Consider the following 26,007-nt stretch of genomic DNA (forward strand, 5'->3'; position numbering starts at 1 on the left):
GAAACACACTCTCTCTCTCTCACACTGTCTCACATATGCACTTGCACACACTCTCATTCTCACACACACACACTCTCTCTCTCACAGACACACTCACACCCAGACTCACTCTCTCTCTCACACACACACACTCGCACATTCACTCTCTCTCACACACACAGTCACTCTCACATACACTCTCTCAAACATACACACTCCGAGGAAAACCTTGCTAGCGCCCGTTTCATTTGTGTCAGAAACGGGCCTTTTTTACTAGTAAATGTATAAATACTCAAGGTGCAGTTACTCTATGCACTGATATAGAGGCACTGAGTTTAATAAAACTTTATACTTAATAATGGAGTAGTGTTGTTCTTTAGCTCGTGATGGACAATTTAAATATGTGTCATCTTCACCTACATTTATTGAGCTGATAACATTTCACCATTTCCATACACTTCTCATGACTGCCTTGGTGCAGGGAGCTGTCCAGTGTACCTTCTGTGGAGTTGACGGGTGGCAGCTTGTGTGGAATCAGCTTCTTTCTTGTGAGTTCCTGTCCTGAAAGGACAAACCAGTATAAAGGAAGGAACAGTGTCTATAGATAAACAGACTCAGCTACACCTTCCCCAAAAACTTTTCCTTGAGAGTTCACTGGGAACCTGAACTCTTAGGGCTCCTGGCTGGCAGCTGCTGGCTGAAATGATGCAAACAATTAACTGTATTCTTGGTTCAATTGCCCAGTCTACTTCTTTAAGCAATTAAGAATCTGATAATTCTGGTAGAATATTCTGACAAGATTTATCATACTAACCCAGATTTAAAATGGCCCCAAATTAGAAAACAAGTTGAAAAGTGCACACTTACAGTGTGACAAAAGGGAAAATTAGGTTCTTACCTTGGTAATTTTCTTTCCTTTAGTCATAGCAGATGAAGCCATTACATATGGGTTGTGTCCATCAACCAGCATGGGGGGGGGGATAGAGAGCATTCAACTTTTCACAATGCCTCATGGGCAGCCAGCTCCACTGCCTCTTCAGTATGGCAAACCGCAATGGGAATAACATGAACTTTCCTCACAGCGAATGATGGCCCCTTAACAAGGGCATGAACTCAAAAGGAGGAAATGAACACATCCTCCTGGAGGAGAGCAAGTAACTACAACTCCCCGCATGCCTCAGGGGAACCCTGGGCTAAGCAAGAATACCCCCGTTATAGGCAGGCATTCCCCAAGAAAGAACTAGAAATAAGGAACTACAACTCCCAACATGCCCCAAGGGAACCTGAGGATAAGAGAAACTATGTGCATTCCCAGGAGTCTCCAGAGGGGGGCCGCAGGGGAAGGAGTAAGGCTGATTCTCCAACCTGGTGGAAGAGGTGGTGGAACAGGTGGGTGGAGAAAGAAGAGACACCAAAGAGCTTTAATGAAAGAAAGGGTGAGCAGCTGGGAGAAGGGCGGGGTGAAGAGAATATGGATTGGGCTCCTGAGGAGGGAGAGGCAGAGAGTGAGCCTTGCCCTATGGAGTTGACGGAACCGGAGAACACCCGGGAAGAGCCGATGGACTTTTCAGCTCTGGCTCAGCGAAAGCCAAGGAAGTAGCGGGGCCAAGCCGGGTCAAGCGGGAGGAGGTCAGGTAGGAGTATGACTGACCAAGAGGGTGGGACCCTAGGCTTTGAGCCCGCGCAAAGCCATTACTGAGCTGTGTTTTGAAGCTTGGCTAAAATTGAACTGTGTTTTGAAAGCCTAGCTGAACTGAGCTGTGTTCTGGAAGCTTGGCTAAAATTGAACTGTGTTTTGAAAGCCTAGCTGAACTGAGCTGTGTTTTAAAGCTTGGCTAAAAGTGAACTGTGTTTTGAAAGCCTAGCTGAACTGAGCTGTGTTTTGAAGCTTGGCTAAAATTGAACTGTGTTTTGAAAGCCTAGCTGAACTGAGCTGTGTTTTAAAGCTTGGCTAAAAGTGAACTGTGTTTTGAAACCAGGGCTGAATTGCGCCTGGGGTTTTTTTTTTTCTTTTCCCTGCTACTCTCCAGGGGACCGGGAGAGAAAGCAGCGGTTGAAGCCTACCCGGTGTAGCATTATTTGTTGTTTTGGAGAAGCAATTGAGAGAAGGAGGGACGTTCCTCCTATTCAATAGAAAGCTTCATTATATTTGTTTTTGAGAAAAAGGGGAGCCATACAGGAGTGTGTTTTTTTTGGTTTGTTTTTTTTTCTTGGAAGAGCTGCAACCCAGGAGGAAAGAGGATCCACTTTACAGGAGGGAACACATAGAGTAGGCCCGGAGGCCAGGGCTGAGTCAAGGCATCCAACCCTGCCGAGCGAGGATCTCTCCGTCTGCTGAAGAAGCACGGGACTTTGGCATTTGAACTTGTCGCCATAAGATCCATCACGGGCTTGCCCCATTTGGCACATATCTGCAGGAACACTTCCTCTGCTAGTTCCCATTCTTCTGGATTGATCTGATGCCTGCTTAGATAATCGGCTTGCACGTTGCTCTGACTTGCAATGTGAGCTGCCGATAGAAACTGAAGATGCAGCTCGGCCCAGTGGCAAATCTGTTCGGCCTGCGCGGCCAGTGCTCTGCACTGAGTGCCGCCTTGTCGATTTATGTAGGCCACTGCTGTCGTGTTGTCCGACATCACTCTGACAGCCAATCCTTCCAGGGTCACTTGAAAGGCCAGAAGCGCCTGAAACACCACTTTCAACTCCAGGCGGTTGATGGACCACTCCGACTCCTCGGGTGTCCATAGACCCTGGGCATGCTTCCCCTTGCAATGTGCGCCCCAGCCCTTCAGGCTGGCATCTGTCACTACTAGACACCAATCAGGGAGCGCCAGCAGCATTCCTCGCCGCAGCATGCTGTCTGAGAGCCACCACTCCATGCTGAGTCGGGCCGCAGGGAGCCAAGAAAATCTGCATTGATAATCCTGAGAAACTGGAGACCATCTTTGAAGTAGGGAATACTGTAGAGGTCTCAGGTGCGCTCTCGCCCAGGGCACCACTTCCAATGTGGCTGTCATCGATCCCAGCAGCTGGACAATGTCCCAAGCTCGCGGGCGAGGCATCCTCAGGAGCAGACGGACCTGATTCTGCAGCTTGCACCACCTTAGCTCGGGTAGGTATACATAGCCCGAGTCTGTGTCGAACCTGGCCCCCAAATATTCTAGAGACTGGGAGGGGGTCAGGTGACTTTTGGCCATATTGACGACCCAGCCTAGAGATTGAAGTACTGAGACCACTCTGGCTGTAGCTTGATAGCTCTCTGTTACAGAGTCTGCTCTGATGAGCCAGTCGTCTAGGTACGGGTGAACCCTGATACCTTCTCGCCTGAGCAAAGCAGCTACTACCACCATTACCTTCGAAAAGGTTCGGGGAGCTGTGGCGAGGCCAAAAGGCAAGGCCAAAAGGCAAGGCCCGGAACTGGAAATGTTTTCCCAACACCGCAAACCTCAGAAACTTCTGGTGCGGGGCAAAACTGGTATGTGCAAGTAAGCTTTTTTCAAGTCTAGAGACATGAGAAACTCTCCTGGCTGTACCGCAGTAATGACAGAGCGCAGGGTTTCCATGTGGAAATGCCGCACTCTCAGGGACTTGTTTAATTCTTTTAAGTCCAGAATAGGGCGAAAAGACCCACCTTTTCGCGGCACCACAAAGTAGATGGAGTATCGGCCGTAGCTGTGTTCGGCGGGAGGTACCGGGGACACGGCCCCTAACTGAATCAGACCTTGCAAAGTCTCCTCTACCAGGTCCAGAACCCACTGATCTGAGGAAATATTGGCCCACTCCTCGGCAAAGAGGGAAAGACGTCCTCCGATGACAGGAAGCGAGGAGAGGGCCGGCGCACCATCATTGAGAGGGTCGCCCCTGAACTCCAGGCCTAGAGCCGGTGGCTGCGGAATGCTTGTCCGAGCGAAAGGAATTCCTCTGCTGAAAAACGGGCACGAGAAGTGAACCCAGCAGAACGCCCCGGGTGGTACCTTCTAGCTTCACGGAAGCGAGGTCTATAAGAGGAGTGGACCGCCTGGCCCTTGGAGGAAGGCCTCAGCCTATCTTCGGGCAAGCGCTGGGGTTTAGGATCTCCCAGGCCTTTAACAATTTTTTTTTCCCAATTCCTCACCAAATAGGAGAAGGCCTTGAAAGGGCAACTTCACTAACCTTTGCTTAGAGGCCATGTCCGCTGCCCAATGTCGTAGCCAAATAAGACGGCGAGCCGCCACTGCTACTGCCATTTGTTTAGCCGAAGCTCTGACAATATCATAAAGGGCATCAGCCAAAAAGGACAAGGACGACTCCAGCCGCGGAGCCACATCCGAGAAGGGCTCCGCTCCATCTCCGGGCTGTTCCACTGCCTGTTGCAACCACGCCAGGCAGGCTCTAGCAGCATAACAACTGCATGCAGACGCCCGAACAGTAAGACCTGCAATTTCAAAGGACCGTTTAAGTGCTGCGTCCAGTCTACGGTCTTGTATATCCTTCAGGGCAACTCCTCCTTCCACAGGGAGGGTAGTTCTCTTTGTCACCGCAGTGACTAGGGCATATACTTTAGGCATTGCAAAGTGAGCGAAATGCTCCTCACGCAGAGGGTATAATTGCCCCATAGCCCTGGAAACTTTCAAAGGTCCCTCGGGGTCAGCCCACTGAGCGGAAATAAGCTCTTGGATGGAGTCATGCAAAGGAAAGGCTCGAGCAGGCTTTTTGTTACTAGCCATCCTAGGATGCAGAGGAGGCCGTGCCACTGTCAGGCTCTTCAATAGAAAGGACCTGTAGGGCATCTGAAATAAGCGCTGGCAGCTCATCACGGTGGAAAATCCTCACCGCGGAGGGATCATCCAGATCCTGTGGTAATTCTGCACCTGACTCTGGCTCCTCAGACCACGAAGGCCTGCCAGAACTCTCCAAATCCTCACAGCCCGACCACGGGGGGGGGGGGGGGGGGGGAGAGAAAGGAGGTGCACCACAATCTGAAGGGGAATTAGCCCTTCTACACTTTTCTTTATGCCAATTATCAGGGAAAATAGCCTCAGCGGGCAGTCCCAGGCCAGAATCCACCGGGGGGGGGGGACAATAGAAGGGGCCTCAGATGACCCTTGAGGGAGAGCTCTTTTCAGCATGTATGCTTTATGCAATAATAACACAAAATCAGGGGAGAAAAACTCGCCCTGGGCACCCAGATCCTGTCCGGGGCTAGCCGCTCCCTGAATAGCCTCAATTCGAAGTCCCCCCCCCCCCCCCCCCGGGCTCAGGGCTCTCCGTCTCTACGGAGGCCACGCCATGCGGAGAATTCAAAATGGCGTCCGCTGCCAGCTCTGAGCGGGAAGAATCATCGCTCGCCATGCTCGGGCCGGCTCTTACACCTGTATAGCACGATTTACAGAGCCCCGCTTGCCACACCGGGAACAGCGCTTTACATTCTCTGCAGCCATCGCCGAAAACGGCGGGAAAATTCAAAATGGCAGTTTCGTGCCAAAAAACGCCCCGATCGCGGGCCCACCCCGGAGGAGTTAGAAAACACTCTTACCTCACCGGACCGAGTATCACAGCTCCGGTCCCATAGAAGAATCAAAGGAAAACCTCTGTTCCATTTTTTGTTTTTAACGCTGTGAGGAAAGCAGAGGTAATAAGAACTCCGGAGGCTCAGATGAGTGGGAAAGGCAGGGAAAGGCGAACCAATGTGCCTGCATCCACTGAGTGGGAAAGGACAGGGAAAAGCAAGCTAATATGTCCACATCCACGGGGGCATGGGTAAGGCAGGGAAAGGGCTAACCTATGTGCCTTCAAAGTGAAGCTGCTATAGCCTCTAACACCCCGGCTAACAACTGGCAAGCCAGGAGCCACCCCCAGGCAGATTTTTGATGGAGCTCGAAGAAGCTGCAGCCACCCTGCTTGGGGAGATAGAGAATACTGAAGAGGCAGTGGAGCTGGCTGGCCATGGGGCACTGTGAAAAGTTGAGTGCTCTCTATCTCCCCCTGCTGGTTGGATGGACACAACCCATACGTAATGGCTTCATCTGCTTGATGACAAGGAATGGTGTGTTTCCCCTTCATCCATTTGCAAACTGACAGTCTCTTCAGGGATTGGGTATGAGATAAAGTGCATTAGAGTCATAGGGACTCTATGAGGTGTGTGTGTGAACAGATGCAGGCACATTCAGCCAATGAAAATCAGTACAAGTAGTATGGCTGAAGCTGAATCTGTTCAGCCATGATCCTGACACAGACCATAGAAGTCTGCCCAGCACTTGCTTTGCTTACTGATTTATTTCTTTATTTATGACAAGTAACTAACTTGTTAGTCTCACTCACACACATGAGGATTGACTCGGGCTGCACATACTGCAGCGGGACATGTTTATCCACTCCTACCCTAGCTGAGATAATATTTAACCATCTCTTTGACCTCACGTGCAACTTTCTTCAAATCAATCACCTTACTTTTTATTCTTCCTACTCTCTTACTCTTCTATATGTTACAACTTTGCCTTACCCTTCACTACCAATTACAATGTTCTAGTACATATTGTGTTGTCATTGCTAGTAGTATACCATACACTACATAGAAACCATTGTCTACTTCATATTTAATTTTTTTTAGTTTTTCAGTTATGCTGTGAACCAAACACACTCTATTCAAATATTAAAAGTGCTCAGTGAAGTGCATATTACTTAGGCGAATCAACTGGAAAGGTAATATGACTCTTTAGGCATCATCGCACTTGCGCCCTCCCTAACCACCTGTAGCTAAAGTGCCCTAGATATACATACTGTTTATTGTTAGATCTTTAATATAGCTTAATTGCATTAGATATACATAGCTATTAATTGATAGGCACTTAGCTGCAGGCTGGAGTAGTTCGATGTAATTCCACTATAACGATTATATCCAGTGATCACCCAAGTGATCGGTGAGTAGGTGAAATCTTTTTTTTTAATTCTTATGTTCATGCCGCCATCCTTAACGCGGCTTCATAACTAACTATTCTTCTGATCACAACAGGATTATTTGTTCTTGTTCTCAACACACATGGTGTTTCGCTGTCTTGCGCGTCATCAGGAGAACCAAAATCCGTCTGGATTCCACTGTCGATGTACTGCTACATTCTGAGGATGGTTCACCTACTCACCGATCACTTGGGTGATCACTGGATATAATCGTTATAGTGGAATTACATCGAACTACTCCAGCCTGCAGCTAAGTGCCTATCAATTAATAGCTATGTATATCTAATGCAATTAAGCTATATTAAAGATCTAACAATAAACAGTATGTATATCTAGGGCACTTTAGCTACAGGTGGTTAGGGAGGGCGCAAGTGCGATGATGCCTAAAGAGTCATATTACCTTTCCAGTTGATTCGCCTAAGTAATATGCACTTCACTGAGCACTTTTAATAATATTTGAATAGAGTGTGTTTGGTTCACAGCATAACTGAAAAACTAAAAAAAATTAAATATGAAGTAGACAACGGTTTCTATGAAGTGTATAGTTATATAATCTGGAACCAGGACGTAGTGTTACCCCAGTGTTATTTAAGTAGTATACCATGCCATACTTTGTATTGTTGTTCGAATATTTTTACTGCTCTAATTGCCTCCTGCTCATGTTTGATCTATTCTTACTGTACACCGCCTTGAGTGAATTCCTTCAAAAAGGCAGTAAATAAATCCTAATAAAGAAATAAAATTTGTATCCCACATTATACCAAACAAGATTGAGTTCAATAACAATTACTGGTGTTGCCATCTAATCACTGCTAAGCTTATTTGGTTCCATGCCTTCTAACAGGATTTCTTTGTGTTTATACCAGGCAGTGGCGTAGCCACTGGTGGGCTTGGGTGGGCCAGGGCCCACCCATTTATGGCTCAGGCCCACCCAACAGTAGCACATGTTTAGTGGTAACCGGTGGGAATCCCAAGCTCCCCCAGCTGATGGTAACGAAAATGCTACTCTCCACAACACCGGTACCTGCGCATACTCAGTTTTCAGTGCATGCCTGCTGCCAAGGTGGAAAGAAGCGTTTTCCCACCAGCCGAGATAATATATTTTTTTTTTTTTGGGGGGGGGGGGGGGGGAAGAACACTTGGTGCCCACCCAATTCTTGCCTAGGCCCACCCAAAATCTGTTGTCTGGCTACGCCCCTGATACCAGGTATTTTTGAATTCCATTACCGTTTTCATCTCCACCACCTCCTGGGGGAGGGCATTTCAGGTATCTACCACCCTCTCTGTGAAAAACTACTTAATGACATTATTCCTGAGTAGGCCCCTCTGCAACTCAATTTATGTCTTCTAGTTCTACCGCCTTCCCATCTCTGGAAAAGGTTTGCCTGTAGATTAATGTCTTTCAAATATTAAATGTCTGTATCATATCACCCCTGTCTCTCCTTTCCTCCAAGGTATACACATTCAGGTCCTCAAGTCTCTTCTGATATGTTTTGTAACACAAACCCCATACCATCTTCATCATTTTTCTCTGAACCTCTTAAGTCTTTTTACATCCTTAGCAACATACGGCCACCATAAAATGAACACAATACTCCAAGTGGGGCGTCACCAACGACTTGTACAGGGACATCAACACTTCCTTTCTTCTGCTGGTTATACCCCTCTCTACTCAGCCTAGCCTCCTTCTGGCTGTGGCCACAACCTTGTCACACTATTTCGTCAGTGGCTGTGCTGGCTTCTGCTTGTCTCTGTGTCTCTCTGTCTTAGTTTCTCTCTGGCTCTGTGTGCTGATTGCCTTACTGGACCTCACCTGTGTGGGCTATGCCTCTTCCAAGATGGCTGCCGACTTCTCTATGCCAGTATCCAAGATGGCTCCTGCTGTTCCTTCCTGTGGGCTGACTTCTCTGTGTGTCAAGCCTCTGTTTGGAGGCAAGGAGATTGCTGCAGCTGTGCCTCTGGTGTTGAAGGGCTTTATTAATCACTTAGAGACTGCAGCCCTTGCTTTTGCATTTCGTCTAAGGGCCCTGGTATGTAGAGTGCTCTGTACACTGCTACATTGTTTGCTCTGTGTGAGTTTCTAGTGTTTGACTTGTTAGCTTGGGCACAGCTTTGCTTGTTAGCTTGTGTACAGCTCTACTAGTTCTCCTGTTTGCTCTGTGTATATTTCTAGTGTATGACTTGTTAGCTTGGGCACAGCTTTGCTTGTTAGCCTGTGTACAGCTTTGCTAGTTCTCCTGTGTTTGCTCTGTGTATGTTTCTAGTGTATGACTTGTTAGCTTGGGCACTGCTTTGCTTGTTAGCCTGTGTACAGCTTTACTAGTTCTGTGTTTGCTCTGTGTATGTTTCTAGTGTATGACTTGTTAGCTTGGGCACAGCTTTGCTTGTTAGCCTGTGTACAGCTTTACTAGTTCTCCTGTGTTTGCTCTGTGTATGTTTCTAGTATATGACTGGTTAGCTTGGGCATAGCTTTCCTGTTAGCTTGTGTTCAGTTTCCTAGTCTTCTCGTGTTTTGCTTTCTGGTTTTTCCCGTGTGTGTTTTCTTTTGCTTCTGGAGCTTCAGCCCTTGTTCTGGCTGTTGCCAGTACTCTTTGATACTGGAGCTGCTGCCATAGTCTTGCTCCTTGACCTGACCATTGCTTTGATCCTGACTACTGCTTTGCTAGCCGCCTGCCCAGAGACTTTGCTTTGAACCTGACTACTGCTTTGCTAGCCGCCTGCCCAGAGACTTTGCTTGGAACCTGACTACTGCCTTGCTAGCCGCCTGCCCTGAGACTTGCTTTGAACCTGCCTTCTGCGGAAACCCGGACTTTCCCTGCCTGTCTGCCTTGCTTTCGCCTAGGTGCCTGGGGGCACTTCTGTATCCTGATTCCTGCTGTTCCTGCTTGCAAGTTCCAGTTCCGGTTTTTCCTGTAAGCCCTGCCGGCTGCCCGAACCTGAGGGCTCAACCCTCAGGGAAAGGTGGCTAAGCGTAGGTGAAGCCTAGGTCCAGTGTGTTCCTGTCCAGCGGGTTCCGGTCCAGTGGGTTTCAGTCCAGTGGGTTCCAGACCAGCGGGCTTCACTCCTGTATGTTCCAGTCCAGTGGGTCCACTCCAGTGTGTTCCAGTCCAGCGGGCTCCACTCCAGTGCGCACCCGTCCGGTGCGTTCCAGTCCCGTGTATTCCTGTGTAGAACGCCAGTCCGGGATTCCGGTCCAGTCTTGTCTCGTTTCTACCTTGAAGGTGATCTTGCCTGCCACTGCCGCTCCACGGTAGTGGCCCAAGGACTCATGAACCCAGTGCTCCCGGGGAAGAAGCCTGACAGTATGCCAAAGCCCTCGAGAACGCGACAGGATGCAAAGGCCATGAGTCCGGCAAGATCATCGGTCCAAGTGGGCTTCCTGCCCATAACTTCGTTCCCTATGGACAATCCGGGTGTAACTTCTGATTTCAACTTTGATCCAGCAAGAGCAGCGCTCCCGGTGGGCTGCCTGCCCATAACTTCGTTCCCTACGGACAATCCGAGTGCAGTTTCTGATGTTGCCTTTGATCTCCATGCCAGCCCAGTTTCTTTTTTGGACCCTTTTATGAGGCTTCGGGAGTACCGAGAGGAACTTTTGTCCGATCCAGCCTTGAAGGATGCTCCTGAAGCAGCAGCTGAAAGAAAGCGTCTCTGGTGGCGTCTGGTCCGCCATAGCCCAGTTTCTGATATGAATCCTGCTATCTCGCTCTGTGAGTACCGCCTCAGACTTCTGGAAGAGCCAGCTCTGCGGGATACTTCGGAAGCTGAGGCCGAAAGAAGACGCCGGGGACTTCCTCCGCTCTGGTCTCTTCAGCCGCTGCAGCCGCCTCAGCCGAGCAGCCGGCGGTACCATGGTGGGTTAGCTCCTGTTCGGGATTCCAGTCCACCAGCGCTGAGTCCAGTCCGAGGAGAGTTTCAAGCGGAGCCTTTGAAGCCTGTTCGGGTGAAGCCTCCAGCTAAGCCTCTGAGGTCAGCCCGAGAGACGGTCCTGACCATGTCTCTGAGGTCAGGCCGAGTGAGACGTCGGACCAAGCCTCTGATTCCAGTCCAAGTAGTGCCGCCACCTAGACGCCTGAGTCCAGTTCAGGGGGTGCTTCATACCGAGTCCCCGCTTCCAGTTCAAGTAACGATTCCACTTTAGTCTCCGAGTCCAGTCCGAGGGAAGCTTTCGATTGAGCCTCTGATTCCTGCTCAAGTGGCGCTTCGGGCCGAGCTTCCAGTCCTCATTCAAATGGCATGCTCTTTGAAATCTCTGAGTCCAGTCTGAGGGGTGCTTCTGACGGAGTCTCCTAGGCCTATGTAAGTGGCACTCCGGGTCAAGTCTCTGGTTCTTGTCCAAGTGACCCGTCCAGTCAAGCCACTGAGTCCAGTTCGAGGGGGGCTTCTAACCAAGCCTCCGGTGCCAGTCCAAAGGGTGGTTCAGGTGGAGCCTCTGCTTCCAGTCCAGAGGGCACCTCCAATCAAGCTCCTAAGGCCAGTTCGAGCGGCGCCTCAGATCGAGCCTCCGATCCCTGTCCAAAGGGTGTTTTCTGCCAAGCCTCAGTTAAAGTTCCGTCCCTGCCAGGAGGCACAGGGCGCCTCGAGTTCCTGTTCCAGGCAAGACTCCGATTCCAGTCCGGGTCCCAGTCCCGGTTCAGCTCCGGTTCAGAGTTCCTGCCCCAGTCCAGACTCTGATTCTGGTCCGGGTCCCAGTTCCGGTCCAGCTCCTGTCCAGAGTTCCAGTTCCACTTCAGACTTGGATGCCAGCCCGGGTCCTAGTCCCGGTTCCGTTCCTGATTCCAGCGTGGGCGTCCAGCCCATAAGTTTTGCTTCTATTACTGCGCTTGAGGATGAGATGACGTTCCAAGAGGACTGTGATAGACTTTGTTCTGATTCAGCCTTGGAGAATATCCCCAAAGCTAACGCTAGTGAGACATCCCAGTCCGGCCAGAGGGGTGCGTCCAGCCCTGCCACTGAATCTCTTCCGAGTTCCAGTATCAGCCAAGTGGCTGAGTCCGTTTCCAGCACCAGCTCCAGTCAAGATGCTGAGTCCGCTCCTAATTCCAGGATCAGCCAAGAAGCTGAGTCGGTTCCAAGTTTCAGTTCAAGCCAAGATATTGGGTCCGCTCTGAGATCTAGTGTTAGCCAGGAGGCTAAATCTCTTCTGAGTTCCAGGATCAGCCAGGAGGCTGAGTCCGTTTCCAGTTCCAGGTCCGACCAAGATGTTGAGGTCGCCCTAAGTTCCAGTGTCCGTCAGGAAGCTGACCTCTTACTGAGTCCCAGTTCCAGTCAGGTTCCTGAATCCAGTTCCAGTCAAGGGGTTGATTCCAGTCCGGGTCCCAATCCCGGCTCTGTTTTGGATGCCAACCCAGGTTCCGGTTCCAGATCTGCTTCTGTTCAGACTTCTAGTTCCTGTCAAGATGGGGATGCCACTTCGGGCCCCAGCCCAGCTTCTGATGTCAGCTGGGGTAGTGGCTCCAGCCTTGTTCCTGTCATTACATGGATTTGCCAAGAGGTCCAGGACATTGTGGGTTCCCTCAGGGAGGGGTTCCTTTTGAAATTTGTTCCTCTTGATGCATCCACGTTCCTGAGGTTGCCCCGTGGTGATTCGAAGGAGCCTCCTGGTCACAAGTTCTACTTTTGTCTGCCAGTTTTGAACTTCTTTGTGACTTCCAGTCCCGTGATCTATGTCTGGCTTTTGAGACCCATCAGGAGGTTTCACCATAGCTACTCCTGGACACCTGAACTCCTCAGGGGGACCGAGAGGGGGGTCTTGAGGAGGGGGTACTGTCACGTCTGTGGCCATGACCACCCTCATTCTTACCCTGTTTCTGGGAGTCAGTGGCTGTGCTGGCTTCTGCTTGTCTCTGTGTCTGTCTCTGTCTTAGTTTCTCTCTGGCTCTGTGTACTGATTGCCTTACTGGACCTCACCTGTGTGGGCTATGCCTCTTCCAAGATGGCTGCCGACTCCTCTATGCCAGTATCCAAGATGGCTCCCGCTGTTCCTTCCTGTGGGCTGACTTCTCTGTGTGTCAAGCATCTGTTTGGAGGCAAGGAGATTGCTGCAGCTGTGCCTCTGGTGTTGAAGGGCTTTATTAATCACTTAGAGACTGCAGCCCTTGCTTTTGCATTTCGTCTAAGGGCCCTGGTATGTAGAGTGCTCTGTACACTGCTACATTGTTTGCTCTGTGTGAGTTTCTAGTGTTTGACTTGTTAGCTTGGGCACAGCTTTGCTTGTTAGCTTGTGTACAGCTCTACTAGTTCTCCTGTGTTTGCTCTGTGTATGTTTCTAGTGTATGACTTGTTAGCTTGGGCACAGCTTTGCTTGTTAGCCTGTGTACAGCTTTACTAGTTCTCCTGTGTTTGCTCTGTGTATGTTTCTAGTGTATGATTTGTTAGCTTGGGCACAGCTTTGCTTGTTAGCCTGTGTACAGCTTTACTAGTTCTCCTGTGTTTGCTCTGTGTATGTTTCTAGTATATGACTGGTTAGCTTGGGCATAGCTTTCCTGATAGCTTGTGTTCAGTTTCCTAGTCTTCTCGTGTTTTGCTTTCTGGTTTTTCCCGTGTGTGTTTTCTTTTGCTTCTGGAGCTTCAGCCCTTGTTCTGGCTGTTGCCAGTACTCTTTGATACTGGAGCTGCTGCCATAGTCTTGCTCCTTGACCTGACCATTGCTTTGATCCTGACTACTACTTTGCTAGCCACCTGCCCAGAGACTTTGCTTTGAACTTGACTACTGCTTTGCTAGCCGCCTGCCCAGAGACTTTGCTTGGAACCTGACTACTGCTTTGCTAGCCGCCTGCCCTGAGACTTGCTTTGAACCTGCCTTCTGCGGAAACCCGGACTTTCCCTGCCTGTCTGCCTTGCTTTCGCCTAGGTGCCTGGGGGCACTTCTGTATCCTGATTCCTGCTGTTCCTGCTTGCAAGTTCCAGTTCCGGTTTTTCCTGTAAGCCCTGCCGGCTGCCCGAACCTGAGGGCTCAACCCTCGGGGAAAGGTGGCTAAGCGTAGGTGAAGCCTAGGTCCAGTGTGTTCCTGTCCAGCGGGTTCCGGTCCAGTGGGTTTCAGTCCAGTGGGTTCCGCTCCAGTGTGTTCCAGACCAGCGGGCTTCACTCCTGTATGTTCCAGTCCAGTGGGTCCACTCCAGTGTGTTCTAGTCCAGCGGGCTCCACTCCAGTGCGCACCCGTCCGGTGCGTTCCAGTCCTGTGTATTCCTGTGTAGAACTCCAGTCCGGGATTCCGGTCCAGTCTTGTCTCATTTCTACCTTGAAGGTGATCTTGCCTGCCACTGCCGCTCCACGGTAGTGGCCCAAGGACTCACAAACCCAGTGCTCCCGGGGAAGAAGCCTGACAGTATGCCAAGGCCCTCGGGAACGCGACACACAAAACCCTACTTGACCACCTAAATTGCGTCCTGTTTTACAGACCACCATGCAACTGGAACGAAAATCAAGCAGACTTCATGGACTTCGTCTCAAATACATGCGTATCCAACTCCATCATACTAGTATTAGGAGACATTAACCCTCACCTAGAAGACCCAAACTCTACCAATGCACGAGAATATAAAGACTTCCTTCACATATGTGATCTCACATGGCCACACATACAAACAACCCACAAGAAGGGTCACACACTCGACCACATCTCATACAAACTGTCCACTGACCAGAACATAACCATAACACAAACTAGATGGACAGAAACACCATGGACCGACTATTACAAATGAAACCTATCCCTAAAATGGTGGAAAAAGGGCTCTCTCCACACACGTGAACACACAACCCATACAGCGAGAGGCCAAATAGAACCGGACACTTTCTGGCAACAAATATACAAAAATGATTGGACAACACAAACGGACTCAATTTGTTACCTCTCAGAATGGGACAAAAGATGCAGACAAATACTAGACGCAATAGCACCCTTACAAACAAGAACCTCAAGCAGACACAACTCGACACCGTGGTTCAACAAAGAATTGAAAACATTAAAAACCCAATCAAGGAAACTGGAATGCGCATGGAAAAAAATAAAAGACTAACATACACTCAACGCATGGAAACAAATACAAAGGAAATACAAATATGCAATAAGACAGACCAAAAGGTCATACTATAAAACTAAAATTGGGCCAGACTACAATAATATGAAGAAATTATACCATCTTGTGAACAAATTTCTAGACACAACGTCGGTCATCACAAACAACACTGACATCCCATCTGCAGAAAACCTGGCTAAATATTTCAACGACAAAATTATAAACCTACGCAAAACTATACCTTTGGATAACACGAACGTAGAAAACTTCATTAATGGGCTAGACCCAACCTCTGGTGAATACCCGGCGGACCAATTATGGTCAAACTTCGCTTTCCTCACCGTCGACACAGTTACCCAGGCGATTAAAAGATACTCCAGCAGCCACTGTCAATTGGACATATGCCCCAGCTACCTAATACAATCTGCCCCCCAACACTTCATAACAGATCTAACATCCCACTTAAACTTCATGCTTCAGCAGGGTATTTTCTCTAAGGAAAAAGGTAACATCCTGCTTACCCCAATACCAAAAGACACCAAGAAAAAAACAAACGATATCACCAACTACCGCCCAGTAGCATCTATCCTATTAGTAGTCAAACTTATGGAAGGACTGGTGACCATACAACTCAATGACTACATAAACAAATTTACTATACTACATGACTCACAATCAGGATTCCGACCTCAATACAGCACCGAAACAGTACTACTCACTCTCCTAACTAAATTCAAGTGGGAGATAGCAACAGGCAAAAGCATTCTCTCCTCCAATTTGAAATATCCAGTGCGTTTGATATGGTTAACCATAACATACTGCTAAGACTCTTAGATTACTTCGGAATCGGTGGAAACACTCTTAATTGGATCAAGGGATTTCTAACCACCAGAACATACCAAGTGAAATCAAGCATAAACATATTGCCACCCTGGTCTCCAGACTGCGGAGTACCGCAAGGATCACCACTATCACCGATCCTTTTCAACCTTATGATGGTCCCACTAGCCAAGGCCTTAACCCATTTATTTACGCTGATGACGTTACATTATACATCCCTACAAACATGACCTGGCAGAAATCACCAACAAAATCAAGCTCAGCTTAAGCATCATGAACTCACAGGCAAACGCATTCCAACTAAAACTTAATACAGAAAAAACACACTTATCATCACATCCCAATACATACAAACCCACAAATATCAACACCCCAGAACATACCCTCCCTATCTCAGACAACCTGAAAATTCTCAGAGTAACAATCGACCGAAACCTCTCACTAGAGACCCAAGCGAAAACCACCATAAAGAAAATGTTTCTCTCAATATGGAAACTCAAATGCGTGAAACCATTCTTCCAGAGAGAAATATTTCGTAACCTGGTACAGTCAATGGTACTAAGCCACGCAGATTACTGTAATGGTATCTACGCAGGATGCAGAGAACAAATTATAAAGAAACTTCAGACCGCCCAAAACACAGCAGCAAGACTTATATACGGAAAAACACGCTTTGACAGCGCCAAACCACTCCAAGAAAAACTGCACTGGCTTCCAATTAAGGAACGTATCACTTTCAAAATCTGCACGACAGTTCACAAAATTATCTACTGCAAGGCACCGGGATATACGTATGACAGACCTCATCGACCTGCCAATCAGGAATACTATAAATTCAGCATGATCATACCTAAACTTCCATTACCCAAACAACAGGGGACTCAAATACAAATCCACATATGCATCCAGCTTCTCCTACTTGAGCGCACAACCGTGGAACTCACTACCTAAAGTAGTAAAAACTACGCTCGACTATCTGAATTTTCGCAAAGCACTAAAAACATATCTGTTCAAAAGGGAATACCCTACCGACCCAACATAAAAAACCTGGCACCTGCGATACAACGTAACCAAAGACCGTAATGGACATATCCTAACTCTCTCTCTCCCTCATTAAGCCCCAATTGTATTTACCATACATGTAATTCATTCTACCATAATATTATCTGCAACTCTTCATACCTTCTATCTGTTCATATTGAAATCGGCTAACGCCGTTTACGATACAATGAGGCGTATTTTCAAAGCACTTAGCCTTCCAAAGTTCCATAGGTTTCTATGGAACTTTGGAAGGCTAAGTGCTTTGAAAATATGCCTCAATGTAAGCCACATTGAGCCTGCAAAATGGTGGGAAAATGTGGGATACAAATGCAACAAAATAAACAAAATAATAAATAAATATCTGATAGATATATAAAACACATTTTAGTAGTCTGACTGGATAAGATAAACTGCTCAATACCCCATTAACAGATGAGCAAGCAAACAATAGTACACACAGGGAATCAAAGGGTTAGATCTCACAAAAAAAGAGGTTATATGATTATACATGAAGACAGCTGAGAGAAAGGCAAGGACCTTAGTAGGTCTTTATTTCTTTCAACGGGTATTAAAGCTCCAGTCAGCAGAAGGATAGGTGGGAAACATTACATCACCAACTGGCTTATTTTCGAAAGAGAAAGACGACCATATTTTGACCCAAATCGGGAGATGGGCGCCTTTCTCTCATGGGCACCCAAATCGGTATAATCGAAAGACGATTTTAGGCGCCTCCAACTGCAGTCTGTTGGGGGAACGAACAAAGTTGACGGGGGGGTGTCGAAGGCATGGTGAAGGCGGGGCTGGGGCGTGTTTATCGGCCGAGAGATGGGCACCCTCGGCCGATAATGGAAAAAAGAAGGGCGGCAGTAGCGAGAATTTAGGCCGCTTTTTTGGACCCTTTTTTTTCACAAACAAGTTCCCAAAAAGTGCCCCAACTGCCGAGATGACCACCGGAGGGAATCGGGGATGACCTCCCCTGACTCCACCAGTGGTCACTAACCCCCTCCCACAAAAAAAAAAAAGAACTTTAAAAACTTTTTTTTCCAGCCTGTATGCCAGCCTCAAATGCCATACCCAGCTCCATCACAGCACTATGCAGGTCCCTGGAGCAGTTGTTAGTGGGTGCAGTGGACTTCAGGCAGGTGCACCCAGGCCCATCCCCCCTACCTGTCACACTTCTGCTGGTAAATGGGAGCCTTCCAAAACACCCCCAAAACCCACTGTACCCACATCTAGGTGCCCCCCTTCACCTATAAGTACTATGGTAATGGTGTAGAGTTGTGGGGAGTGGGTTTTGGGGGGCTCAGCACCCAAGGTAAGGGAACTAAGGACTTGGGAGGTATTTAAAAAATTTTTTTTTACTTTTTACAAGTGCCCCCTAGGGTGCCAGGTTGGTATCCTGGCATGTGAGGGGGACCAGTGCACTATGAATCCTGGCCCCTCCCACGACCAAATGCCTTGGAGTTGTTCGTTTTTGAGCTGGGCGGCTTCGGTTTCCATTATTGCTGAAAACCGATAATGTCCAGCTCAAATCCGCCCAAATCCGATGCATTTGCCCGGCACCAACCGTATTATTGAAACAAAAGATGGATGCCCACCCCTTCGTGGACCCGTTCTCGGAGATAGTCGCCCATGGAGATGGGCGTCTGCGTTCGATTATGCCCCTCCAAAGCTACCATTGTTATTATTTCTGCCTCTATTCAGACATATATCATAGTCCAGAGAAACCAGTTCAATGTGAAGGAATTCTACCAGTCAGCTCCCTCAGGAAACAGGCAGCCAGAGGAGGCTGAGAAGCCTCCAGACCATAAGTATACTAATAAAATGCATCTTGAGGAATTTAAGATGAGACTCTACTAAAGGGGACAAGGAAACCAGATTACAAGATGTCAGCTGGACAAAGGTTAGAGAAGTCAGAAAAAAAATGACACCTCTACTCCATATTAATACATTAGAGATAAACTAGTACGTAACACTGTATGCGGCAGAAGAGAAATCTGAATGTGTAAAAGCCACTGTGCCTATAATGCAAAGGGTACTGTGGTTAGTAACTCTTCTCAAAGGCATTCAGATGCCAACCAGATATAATATCCCAAGAGGCTTGTGTGCCAAGATCCAAGACTTCACTGCGAAACTGCTGAGACTCATTAAGCTTATTATTTTCTGGCACAATGATGCTAAGAGGCATATTTTCAAAGCACTCAGACTTACAAAGTCTAAGTGCTTTGAAAATGAGCCCCTAAGTATCCCCTAAATGTATCAAAAGTGATTTCATGGCTCCTGGAGATAGGGTGAAGCAGATAGATGCACAGGTGGTGTTCTCAATCCTCACCGTTGAGAATAAAGATAACAAGCAGAGCAGCTCACATTCTGGAGATGAAAACACAACTGCATGAATGAGGATTCCAGTTTCCTGGACCATGGGATGAGCAGAGAGAGCATCCACTCATCGAAAAAGGAGAGAAGTGTCTTCTAGTACCCCATAAGATAACCTGCTCAGGGCTTTAAACTAGGATCAATGGGGATGGGTGGACAAAACCTACAGGCAAGTAAATTAAAACACTGATACAGAAATGAGAAAAGGGCAACATCTTGAAAACTTGTACATATTAATTACAGTAGAATAGGAAAATAAAGTTCCTTGACTTCAGGCTGTAAAGGAGGAATCTGACTTGGATTTAGTGAGGGTCATGGAACTGAGATACATGGGAAACCATGGCTCGGATATAATTATACTAGGCTATAATCTATTCAGGAAAGACAGAGGAGTTTAAAGCAACAGAACAGTAGGACTTATGAAGTAATGAGGAGACAATGTTCCATTCCCTTTTTCTAGATTAACACACATCTGTTTATATCAGAGTAATATATAGATAGATCTCTTTCAAAAGCAGGACTAGAGATTTAAGATATTCACAAAAATTGCAATGAAAGGGAAAGTGTCATTGGCAGAAGATTTTAATTTGCCAGACATTGATTGGAACATCCTGGCTTTAGTGTCATCTAGAAGAAAGGGGATTCTGAATTCTTTACAGGAAAAATTATTTTAGCAACTGGTAAAAACATTTACATGGGAGGGGGAAATACTGGATCTGGTGCTTACAAACTAGGAGAGTGTTTCTGATAATATGGAATCTATTGATCACCAAACAGTATGGCTCATTATTAGAGCACAAGAGAAGATGGTTCACTCAATCAGGGAAAGAAGAGAAACAGCAGCAATAGCAGCAAAATGTGTTGTATCCTGCTGACCAGAAACAATGTAGATCAGGACCAGAACCTGGGTATTGTTCTTTTTATTGACCTCTCTGTATATCTTAGTGTTGTTACTCTTATTTTGTATGTTATCATCTATCTTTATTTTTCTATCTACCACTAAACGTACATGTAAAACAGTAATGTCACTCGTTAATCTAAAAAATTAGAATTATAAAGCTCAAAAGTGTTGAGGCTGAAGGTTAAAAAAAAAGTGGTATTGCTTAATATTTCTACTCAATGGTCATATTCAAAATTGCGCCCAGTGGGCTAGTCACCAATATTCAGCGGCACTTAACCAGGCAGTGTCGCAGAATATCAGCTCTCACCAGCCATCCTGCATCTGGGCAATGGAGGGGTGTCCCAGTGACAGAGTCAAGGAGAAGCCAGAACTTCATCAGGTACCAGCAACATTCAGGGCTGGTGCTTGCATAAATAAGCGGGCAGGTAAGGATACCTTTTGTGTGGTTCCAACTATGCTCGCTTAGCTATGTGGGTGCTGGCACTGAATACCATCCTGTAGCTTTCCATGTCCTCACCCCCCCCCCAACATGATCAATACAGTCTCCCAAATATAATGCAACCCCCTGATGCCGATCACAATGGACACCCCCTAACATGAAACAACCACCCCCTGCTTCTGACCCCCCCTTCTGGACCTAACCCCAACAATAGAAGGGCCCCCCTCCATAAGTCCTAATAAATAAAAATATCCCAATAGGACTCCCAGGCCTACCTGACCATCCTTGGTGCTCCAGGGGCAAGGTGGGTAGGAACAAACCCAACTTATTCATGCCCCAGCAGCTTCCAGTAAAAAAATGGTTTTGACCACTAGTGGTAGTCTTGTGGTATTTAAGGTGGCCAAACCGGTAAAAAAAAAGGTGATAGGAATAGGAAAAGCCAAAAGAATGGTTGGGTGCATTAGGAGAGGAATGGTCAGCTGGAAAAAAAGATGTGTAAGTGTGCGAATACATCTCCAGCGAGACTTCATTTTGAGTACTGATAAAACTTGCAGACTGCACCATCAAAAGGATATAAACTGGATGGAGCTAGTTCAGAGGAAGGCTACTAAAAATGGTCAACAGTCTTAGTAATAAAACATACAGGGACAGAAATAAAGAGCTAAACATGTATACGTTGAAGAAACAGGAAAGAAGAAGATGGATATATCCAAGATATAAATATACAAAAGACAGACCTTTGAGGTTCTGGGACAAGGGGGTCTTAGGATAAAGATGAAAAGGGGTAGACTCAAAAGGATTCTAAAGAAATATTTCTTTACAAAACGGGTAGTGGATACATGGAACAGCCTTCGAGTAGAAATGAGGACAGTACCAGAATTAAAAAAAAAAAAAAAAGCATGGAACAGGCACAGAGGATCTCTGAGGAACAAAAGGAGGTTGTTGGTATGGATGGGCTTTATGATCTTTTTCTGCTGTTATCTTCTCAAAGTCTGAGCAGAAATATTTGTTTAGCAGTTCTGCCTTTTCCTTGTCACCTTCCAGATGCTGAGCCTTAGTACCTTTCAGTCTTACAATTCCAATTCTGGCCTTAATCTTTTCCTTGATATATTTTGAAAAAACCCCCCAAATGTCATCACTTTTGTTTTCCTCTTTCTCAACCTTACCTTGCTGCTGTCCCGATTTCTTTCCTTGTCTTACTCAACTTTACCTGCTATTCTTCTCTGGGTTCATCTTTTTGAATGCAATTTTTTTGTCTTTATTGTTTAGGAGGTAATTTTATAAAGGGTTTTCCACAGCAAATATGCTGTTTTACACATGGAAAAGGTCGTTTATAAAACTGCTCATTCTGACTTCAAAGGTCTTACGTTCTTGTATGGTTTTAAAGTTACCTTTCAGGATTCTCACTGTGAAGTCACTGGTACAGTGTCCTGGTCCTGTAAAAGGTTGACCAACAGGCGTGGGAACCCTACTGGCACCAGTATTGTTCATGTGATGTCTATGTAAATTGAATCTTGTCTTAAGCATCTGGCCTGTTTCTCCAATATAGCATCCTTCGTTACATTTTTTACACTGAATGATATATACCACATTGGAAGATGAGCACGTGAAAGATCCCTTTATGTTGAATATCTTTCCTTTGTGGGTAACTGTGGGGTCCTGTGAAATATTTTGGCATAGTTTGCAACTGGATAAATTACAGGGAAGTGTGCCCTTCTGTTCCTTTTCAGTCTGTGATGGAAGTTTACTTCTGATTAGCTTGTGTTTTAAGTTGGGTGGTTGTCGGAAGGCCAGTACTGGTGGGGATGGGAATATCTCTTTCAGTAATTCATCCTCCTGGAGTATAGGTTGTAGATCTCTTATGATTTTCCTCAGTTTTTCCAGCTCTGGATTGTATGTCACTACAAGGGGAATTCTGTCTGTGGATTTTTTCTCCTTGTACTGTAGCAGATTCTCCCTGGGTGTTTTGAGGGAGGAGGCAATATTCTTGGAGATTATTTTGGGGTTGTAGCCTTTCTGTTTGAAGGATGCACTCAGGCTTTTAAGGTGTCTGTCTCTTTCCCCTGGGTCAGAGCAGATACGGTGGTATCTTGTGGACTAACACGGCTACCACACTACTCTACATACAAGACAGCAAAGCATTGCTGCTCACCTGAAACAGATGTTTTATGTAGACAGCAGGATTGATTAGGCACACATCACTATACATGGCTAGGACAGAACATCTATCCCACAGCCCCTTCCCACATGCAACATCTCCAGAGCTCCTCAATTAGTTTCCACAGCTCAAGAATGAATGCTGCCCTCAGGGAGGTGGGAAGGATTGCTTGGCAGATCAGTCCGACTGTCTACAGAAAACACCTGTTACAAAGTGAGCAACAATGCTTTTACCATCAAATATCAGGGCTGAATCAGACATGAGCGGATTATTCCTAAGTTCAGGGCTGTTCATTTGTTTATATACTGTCATTTTGTGGAGAGTTGCAGCATTACATACACAGATTGGCTAGTAGAGCTTGACTGAACACAATCCGGCCACTTTAAAAGCAATTTAAGTGGGCAGGAGAAGATCCTGTCTGCTTAAACCGCTGGGTCTGGCTAACTGCTGATACTCAATGGCACATAAACCAGGAAGTGCTGCTGAATATGGGCTCTGACCGGCCATTAAAAAGTGGGCCAATTAGGGGCGGTACTGTTACGTTCCTCACCTGGCTCCAGGCCTGCATGGCTGAATTGCCGGCGAGACGCGGTCCGGCGGAGATAGCCAGACATCTTTGTTGTGGTATCTCCAGGATAGGTCGGCCATCTTGGGATGGGCATCCCGGGTTGTGGCAGCCATCTTGGGGTTGGTTAGCTTCAGGAAGGAAGCCCATATTTGGACGCTGGGCATCTCTGCTGATGGGGGCAGCCATCTTGGATCAGCTGCACATGTTTGAGATTGATTCCTACACTATTTAAAGCCCTGCCTCCAGTCCTTCATTGCTTCGGCCTCAATTGTGTTTGAGATCCACACCGGTGCTTCTTGTCTTCGGTGCCTGTGTTCCTGACCTTGGTTTGTTCCTGGACTACGCGTTGTGTTGCTGCCTGCCTTGACCTTGGACTGTTCTTTGACTATTCTTTGCTCTGCTGTTTACGGGCTCCTGGACTGTGTTTGTTTGCCCACCTGTCTGGTCAGTGGTCGTGCAACCCCACCGGTTCCGGAAGTCCTGCCGGCCGCTTGAACCCAGGGGCTCAACTCCTGGGGGACAGTGGCTAAGTGCAGGTGAAGCTAGGGGTTGTCTGGCTGCCTGACCGAGTGCGGTGGCACTCCATCCTCGCCGTGCTCAGTCGGGGCACAAGGGCTCACACATCCCCAGTCATAACAGTAGGCTGAAGCCATGAGCTCGCCAGACAAAACCGAGCTTTCCAACCTGGCTCAGGTATTGCATCAACAGCAGGTTCAAATAACGCATTTGTCCAGCAGAATGCAGGAGGTCTGCAACCAGCTGCCGGCACTCCAGCAACAGGTCTCCGTGGCTCCTCCGGGCCTTAAAGCAGAGGCTTCCACCGCACGGTTACGACTTCCAGAGCCTCTGCGGTACGATGGTACCCCAGCAGCATGCCATGGTTTTCTCAATCAGTGCCAAATCCTGTTTGAGTTACAACCGGAGGTCTTCCCCTCCGACAAGATAAGAGTGACCTACATCATCTCTCTGCTGTCTGGTGCCGCCCTGGCCTGGGCATCTCCACTATGGGAACAGCGGAGTCCAGTTCTGGCAGACCTGGAGGAGTTTCTGCTGCAGTTCCAGATGGTATTCGACGTGCCTGGCTGACCTTCCTCTGCCTCTGGGGAGCTGCTGCAGATCCAGCAGGGCTCCGGGTCGGTCGGGGCGTATGCTGTCCGGTTCCGTACCTTGGCCGCACAACTCAGGTGGAACCAGGAGGCCCTAGCGGCTATTTTCTGGCAGGGTCTGAATGGCCAGATAAAAGATGAACTGGCTGGAAGAGAGATCCCCGCTACTTTGGAAACCCTTATTGCACTCTGCACGAGAATCGACATTCGTTTCCAGGAACGACTCCAGGAGAGGGCCATGCAGCCGGTGGTGCAGAGATCCAGGGGTCTGCCCCGTTGCCCAGAGACGCCTGGGTCCCGCAAGGAAGGTTCGGAAGGAACCAAGGAGGAACCCATGGTAATGGGGTGGCATCGCCTGTCCAAGGAGGAGAGGGCCCACCGCCTCCGAAGGCATCTATGCTTGTACTGTGGGGAGGCCGGCCATCTCTCGGGCACCTGCCCAAACAAGCCTGGGAAGTCGGGAAATGCCCCGGGCCGAGCCCCATGAAGGGAGTGGCTCTGGGCCGGTTGGCCTCCCTTCCAGACTACTTGTTCTCTGTTTCCATCAAGCTGCAATGTGAGGGGCGTCAGGTTCATACTTGGGCCTTGCTGGACTCCGGGGCCGGAGGGAACTTCATTGACGCAGAGTTACTGTCACAGTTGGGTAGCTCCACTTTACCCTGTCAGCCGGAGCTCCAGGTCACCTCCATCCAGGGGGATAGCCTTCCCAGGACCATCACTCGGATCACCTCGCCCCTGCATCTGCAGGTAGGAGCATTGCATCAGGAGAATATCCAGTTCTTGGTTCTTGCCCGAGCCAATCACTCGGTGATTCTTGGACTGCCCTGACTCCGGCTACACGCTCCAGTGATTGACTGGTCCACTGGTGAGATCGGGCAATGGGGGTCCCGGTGGGTCGAGCACTGCCTCCAGCAGGTCAAGCCTCCTCTGCCGCTCTGCTCTGCCCCGCTTCAAGGGCCACAGGAGGGGTTGCCCGGGCTGCCTAAAGACTATCAGGATTTCCGGGACGTGTTCAGTTGTTACGTCTGTGCTCACCTCGCCCTCTGGTGGCCAGAACCAGTGGCTGCTATGGACTATCACCCGTTCCAGACTTTAGTCCAGTCCGGATCTTCCAGGCTGCCAGACTTGTCTGTCTTGTTTGGCCCTGCACAGCACCCATAGCTGTCTGGTGATTGTTGCAGCTGAGCTCCAGGTGCTGCTGGGCTTATTAGCCATTTTGATACGCTATGCTTTTGCATCATCTAAGGCCCTGGTATGTTGGTGCTTGTTGCACTTCAGCCTGCGTTTGTTTCCTTCTTCTAGTTTCTTGCCTGAAGTTCTTGCCTGTTTCTAGTTAGTCTATGTTTAGTTTAGGGTTTGCTTGTTTCTTAATCTTGCTCCTTGTTTGTAGTTCTTTGTGTAGTGCTTAGGTTTCTGTGTTGTCTGTCTTCAGTGGCTGCTTGCAGCTTCTAGTTCTTTCCCTTGTTTGTCAGTGTTTGTTTCCTGCTTTTGTGGCTGCTTGCAGCTTCCAGTTTCTGTCCCCTAGCTTGTCCATTCCCTGCCTTGTGTTATCTTTGCTGTGAATCCTAGCCCAGTTTGCTGGTAATCTGGGTCTAAGCCCAGGTCCAGTCTTTAGTTCCAAGTTGGATTTCGGTCTCGACC

At 47.9% G+C, this 26,007-nt stretch overlaps 1 protein-coding gene across 3 annotated transcripts in view; it reads right to left on the reverse strand.

Annotated features, from left to right (window-relative positions):
• TEX49 (testis expressed 49) overlaps positions 1-26,007 on the reverse strand; it is a 92,186-nt gene that overhangs the window by 58,472 nt on the left and 7,707 nt on the right. For all 3 annotated transcript variants that reach the window (XM_030196839.1, XM_030196837.1, XM_030196838.1), the window contains exon 2: positions 400-540. In XM_030196839.1, the coding sequence (XP_030052699.1) occupies positions 400-540 (141 nt within the window). The remainder of the gene's footprint in view (positions 1-399; positions 541-26,007) is intronic.

The sequence above is a fragment of the Microcaecilia unicolor genome, chromosome 3 (assembly GCF_901765095.1).
Source record: "Microcaecilia unicolor chromosome 3, aMicUni1.1, whole genome shotgun sequence".
Lineage (NCBI taxonomy): Eukaryota > Metazoa > Chordata > Amphibia > Gymnophiona > Siphonopidae > Microcaecilia > Microcaecilia unicolor.